General features: G+C 42.2%; 1 protein-coding gene across 5 annotated transcripts in view; it reads left to right on the forward strand.

The window, feature by feature from the left end:
- The window catches only part of MTMR1 (myotubularin related protein 1), a 53,533-nt gene extending 48,956 nt beyond the window's left edge, over positions 1 to 4,577 (forward strand). For all 5 annotated transcript variants that reach the window (XM_083595598.1, XM_083595601.1, XM_083595599.1 and 2 more), the window contains one exon: positions 3,472 to 4,577. In XM_083595598.1, coding sequence (XP_083451724.1) covers positions 3,472 to 3,630 — 159 coding nt within the window. In that variant the 3' untranslated portion in view covers positions 3,631 to 4,577. The remainder of the gene's footprint in view (positions 1 to 3,471) is intronic.
- The last annotated feature ends 1,423 nt before the right edge of the window (positions 4,578 to 6,000 follow it).

Genomic DNA, 6,000 nt, shown 5'->3' on the forward strand with positions numbered 1-6,000 from the left:
GGCGCAAGTTACAGCAACAGCCAAGGCAACATTTTTCCACCTTCGCCGCATCAAGCAGTTGGTCCCTTACCATTCCCACCCCGACCTGGCCACAGTGATCCATCCGACGGTCATCTCCAGGCTTGACTACTGTAATTCGCTCTACGTGGGGCTGCCCTTGAAGCTGTCCCAGAAACTCCAGCGGGTACAGAATGCTGCAGCGAGGCTCCTCACGGGGTCTCTGCCATGGGAGCATATTCACCCAGTGCTTTTCAAGCTGCACTGGCTCCCGGTGGAGTACAGGGTCAGATTTAAGGTGCTGCTTTTGACCTTTAAAGCCTTTCACGGCCTCGGACCCTCGTACCTACGGGACCGCCTCTCCCGGTATGCCCCACGGAGAGCCTCAAGGTCCATAAATAGCAACACCCTAGTGGTCCCGGGCCCTAAGGGAGTTAGATTGGCCTCAACCAGAGCCAGGGCCTTTTCAACTCTGGCTCCGGCCTGGTGGAACGCTCTGCCTCATGAGACCAGGGCCCTGCAGGATCTGATTTCTTTCCGCAGGGCCTGTAAGACAGAGTTGTTCCGCCTGGCCTTTGGCTTGGAGCCAATTTGATTCCCTCCCTCCCTCCCTCCCTCTCTTTCTTTTTTCTTTTCCTTCTCCTCCTGCAATGAGGCTACATTTTAATATTTTAATGTTCCATTATTTTAATGTTGTTTTTTATTTTTGTTTTTAAGTTGTAATCATTCATCTTGTTTTTATTATTGCTTGTAAGCCGCTCTGAGCCCGGCCTTGGCTGGGGAGGGCAGGGTATAAATAAAAAATTATTATTATTATTATTATTATTATTATTATTATTATTATTAATAGCAACCTCACACTTCTAAATCCACAGGTTTATTATAATTAGCTACACAGTGGCAGGCAGCAATTTTCAATATTTAGTAAATACACAATAAATAATGAAATGAAATCCTAGAATCGCTCGCCTAACTTAAAACGAGTACTTCACTACTCAGGTGTGTTGACTGAAAGAACAACTTAAAACAGTTGCAAGGAATATAGTACACTGTGTAACCAGTGGAAATAAGCCCCCAGCTACTTTTGCAGATTAGTTAGTGTATGCTGTATGCATTTTCATCAGACATCACTCTGGGCATGGGAAATGATGACATAGAAAACAAGCAACTGCTCACATAATCAAATGCCGTATGAACTGACCTGGTAGACCAATTGCCAGTGGTTTAGCAAACTATGCGCTTCCTTGAAACATAACCAACAGGGCTTCAGTTTTTTGTTGAAGGCTCCTTGAAGATTAAATCGTGTTGGTTAGCAGATGTTTTCCCATTGTGACTTTTCCCCTCTCTTTCATCTGTGTTTGTTTTAACACATTAGTAGAACAACTGATACCTCTGTAAGTAATTTAATTTCTGGAATCAAAGTGGAGGGATTCATCTTTTTGTTTATCAGTGCTAATGACTTTTCATATATTTGTAGCCTGATTATCTATAGGAAAACTGGAAGTGTTATTGAGTGATCGCCCAGTCAATTTCACAGCAAGATTAGGAAACTGATGGTTCTTTCCAGCCCTGAAATTACTAGATGGAAGCAGACTGGTGTTCTTGTCCACCTCTCTGTGCAGAAAACTGAAATAGGTGTGTGGCTGTCTCACTTTCCCATATTGGGTATATTCAGCTGCAGAGTAGAAAATGTGTATTGCTTTCAAAGCGTTGCCTAGCAGCAGACTACAAGCTGTCCACAGTGACACTCATAATTCACTAAAGGGAAATAATTCGCTAAAGGGAAGAGACCTACACCTATTTCAGGAAAGCAGGGTTGCAAAAGCTACTTGAACACAGACCAGGAATTGGTTCACATTTGTTCTTCATATCAGGCTTTAAAATCCTACCTACAAATAACACCCTCTGATATGCATGTTTCTTTGGTCTCCTTTCAGGTGTGAAAAGGGACTGGTTGCTCACTAGTGAAGGAACTGGTGTCATGCTCCAAGGTGTACCCTTGTTGCCTTTATTGGGCAGCTGAGCTCAAAGATGGGCCTTTGAGCTGATCCCTTTTTGCCCCATGCTCAAGAGTTGGTTTACAGTTCCATCCCGTGTTGCTTCATGCTTCTCACTTCCCCTTTCCCCAGACAGCCACCAAGAATTTTACACCAGTGTAAAATTCCTTTGGAGAACAAAGCAATGGAGAATATATTCTCGTACCTTTGTAACAATTTTGCAAAAAAATCAAGGGTTGTCGGGTATTAAAGAATATGGAATCATGTACACAGGTTGTGCCAAATTCACAGCAACATCAGCAGTCTGAAGTCCAGTTGCCCAATTAGCAATTTTGTTGGGAATGTCCAACTCCCACATTTCTCCTTTTCAGCTCTAGTTTTGCCCTCCACTCCCTGCCTCCCCCCCCCCTTGATTTTCCTGGAACCAATTTAATGACACTTTAACTGTAAAGGTAAAGGGACCCCTGACCATTAGGCCCAGTCGTGACCAACTCTGGGGTTGCGGTGCTCATCTCGCTTTATTGGCCGAGGGAGCCAGCGTACAGCTTCCGGGTCATGTGGCCAGCATGACTAAGCCGCTTCTGGCAAACCAGAGCAGCGCACGGAAACACCGTTTACCTTCCCGCTGGAGCGGTACCTATTTATCTACTTGCACTTTGACGTGCTTTCGAATTGCTAGGTTGGCAGGAACCTTACTGGGGCCTTAATTAATGAAGGGTGCCCAGTTAAAACTGAACAAGTAAAATAAATAAGAAATATCACAAAATGTGGGAAAAGAGCAGGATTAGACCAATCTGGGGTTGAGGCCACAGTGTTACTACCGTCTTAATATAGGAGGAGGCTAGCTGTGATGAGGTTTTCCTCAGTTTCTCAGTTTCTGAAGAAGCAATTTCCATTTTCTCTGACAGTTAACAATGGTAAACCAGGTAAGAGAACACTGAAGCAGTATGCCTTTGACATCTTCCTGCCTGTCTTCCTAAGTTTTCCAAGCCTCTGCTATCTGTTTGGTAAAAGGTGTACTTTATTGGAGGGAAGAATTTATTCCAGTTTTAATATCCAAAAGGCAATTACAGACAAATAACTTAAGCCAGAGAGTTGACCTTCTCTGTGGCTGTGCCTGCTAAGGGAGGCCCATCTTGTCCCTTCTGAGATGGCTTCCTGCCATTGTGCATAGATGCCTTTTCCTGCGTGCCTTTGCCTTTCCAAATTTCCCCAAGTTGTTAATTTAAGTGTAATTGTGTTATCTGCTATCTTTTAATAAACTGCTGTTTATTTTGTTGGTTTTGTATTGTTGGTTTTGACTGCCCTAAGCATTTCTTTTAACAGCGAGCCGGGATAAACCTGATTCTAATGAATGGCTGAATAAAAAACATTTAATTGTAGATTTGCATTTCTTTGACTTGGAATACACTCCACCCTCAACCCCCAAAATCTGGCATTTTATTACTCAAACAAAATCTGTGTTCATTTTCAACAGATGCCAATTCATCAGAATCTGAAAGAACTCCTTGTCATCAGAGCCGAGCTCCAGAAGAGGGTTGAAGAGCTGCAAAGGGAAGCAGCAACACGTTCCATTTCTTCTTCATCAGACCGGGGATCTTCTCCTGCAGCCACACCAGTGCATACCTCTGTCTGATGCAAGGCTAAAACGGAGGTACACTTCTACTATGGGCATGTTCTGGGCAGTGGAATACTCCACCACCCCTGAGAGTAATATGTCAACATCAACTCTTCCTGCTGTTATGCTGAGGTAAAAAAAAGTGCTTCCTTGCGTGTAACGCTGTAGATGGTGGTTGCCAGGGTGTGTTTTTTTGTAATGTGTCTTTTTGATGTCTCTAATTGAATTCGCAATTAGAAAGTTAATTTTTATCTTAAGCAACCTGCAACAGACTGCTCAGTAACTGGGAATTCATCTATCAGGTAAATGCTGCAGTGAGAATTTCCATGGAACTGCCAAGCCCACAGTGAGCCAAAACATACCCAGAGACCATGCTTCCTAAAAGGGGAACCCCTCTGGTTTCCTTGGTACTTATTACATTTTTTAGGGGGGGACCACAACAAATACTATATTTCTTGGGACAGTTGTAGATGATCTGATGCACTTTGAAAAGGATTTAATTTTTTAATTATAGCCAGTTGTATATTTTGAATAAATATGCCATTAAAGGATGAGCAGGATTTGCCAACTGTGAGACACTTGGTAGTTATAGTATAATCTTCACAGCCAAGATTGCTAAATGAAGTTTTGCAATTTTTCTGTAGCTATTGTCCATTTATCTACCTGAGTGAGGTAGATAACTTTAGTTTCAAATGGCCTTTTCACCTAGCTAGATTTTGAAATGTGTAAATTGCAGTTATTTTGTTTATCATATCTTGTTAAAAATCTGTACACACCAAGAGCCTTCGGTTGTTCTTATTGCATACAAGTCTATGCAAGGCCAAACACTCTTCTTAAGCAGAGTTACAGGAACTATTCTTTTCAAATGTTTGGGGGTAGAGGGTAGTAAATTGTAATGATAGTAAGTTTTTAAGGAAAAACTGTCATTAATTGGTTCCTTGAAACAATAAAGACTTGTTTTAGTCCTTTTTGGTTCATTTTCTTCTGGATTTGCATTGCCCATACAATGTGAGTGACCAACCAGCATCATGTCTATTCAAGTGACAGGGATTGGCGTAAGGTGGCTCACAAACTGTGGAGAAGTAGGACTGCACTTCAGCCTACTCTCTGGCTTGTAAAAGGCTAGGCAGAACCACTGGGGGCAGTGAAGGTGGCATTTGCATTGGTGCAACAGTATTCTGTTCGGACTTCACTTGTCGCATATTTGCCAAAAAAGGCTCACAGCCACTGCCAATCACCCACTTTTCTAGCCCCTGTAAAGACATCTTTGCTTTGGGATCATGAAAAGAAACTTACTAAGAGTTAAAGCTGTTCTGCAATGGGGCAGTTTTGCTTGGGGAGGTGGCAAGCTGCCTTTTGCTGAAGGTATTAAAGTGGAGGCTGGAGAAACATCTGTCAGGAATACTCTAGTTGTAGAGCTTGTACTGAGCAGGGGGTTGGATTGGATGACCTCTTGGGTATCTTGCAGCTCTGCCACTTCAGATGCCACCTTACACCACCCTATCTGTCCTATTTTCACAGGCTGGATGCTGAAACTCCCTTTTACGTTAAGCTTCATACAAAATTCTCAACTGGCTTTTATTACATGCTCAAAAGAATACTAGCTTTCCCCATGCTAACTTTTTCCTTATGAATCCCATTTTGTTTTTAGTGTCCTAGAACAGAAATACATTTCTTGAAAATTTGCAGTTCAAATGGATTTCAAAAAGGGGGAAACTCTTTTTTAACAGTTGAAGATTTTCACTTAAAATTCTAAAGCATAGCATTAATTGCTAGATACACTGAGTGTGGGGGCATACATTGTTGGTTATATTTTTCTAGTTTAGAAAATAAAGCAGGCTTTAAATATTTGGGATTAAGTGTAGAAAACCGCAACTAGTCCCTTCTAGACTTTTTGTTTCCTCGAAGAGCAGCCCCACTTTGCCATGTAGGAAGTTTCAAAAGAAACTTGTGATGTGTCAAGGACATCTGCTGCTCAAACAAAAATGTCATGAAGTCCCACATAGTGCATGTCATGGCTTTGCAATGTTGCTTTTAGATACTGACTGCCAGATTGTTTCATGTTAAGCCTGCCTTTGGTCTCCTCCAGAGTAGGCAGGGTAGCAACCAGAGCTTTAATTTTAAAAACCAACCAAAAAGGAAACAATCCTTTTCACTCAATCTAAAAGGTAGAAAAAAATCATTTGCGTGTCTCATTTGAAAGTAGGCATTGCTGCATTGGAAATCTGACTTGATGGTTGCAGAGACAGGTATATGCTTTACAATTCCCCAGCTATTGTTTAAAAAGATTCAAGTTGCCTGCAATTTCCCTCTCCTTTTTCATTTTGGAAAAGAGCTTGCTGGCCTTGCGCTGCAAATGCACGCCCACAGAGCACACACACAGGCACA

Source organism: Podarcis filfolensis, assembly GCF_964270895.1.
Source record: "Podarcis filfolensis genome assembly, chromosome: Z".
NCBI lineage: Eukaryota > Metazoa > Chordata > Lepidosauria > Squamata > Lacertidae > Podarcis > Podarcis filfolensis.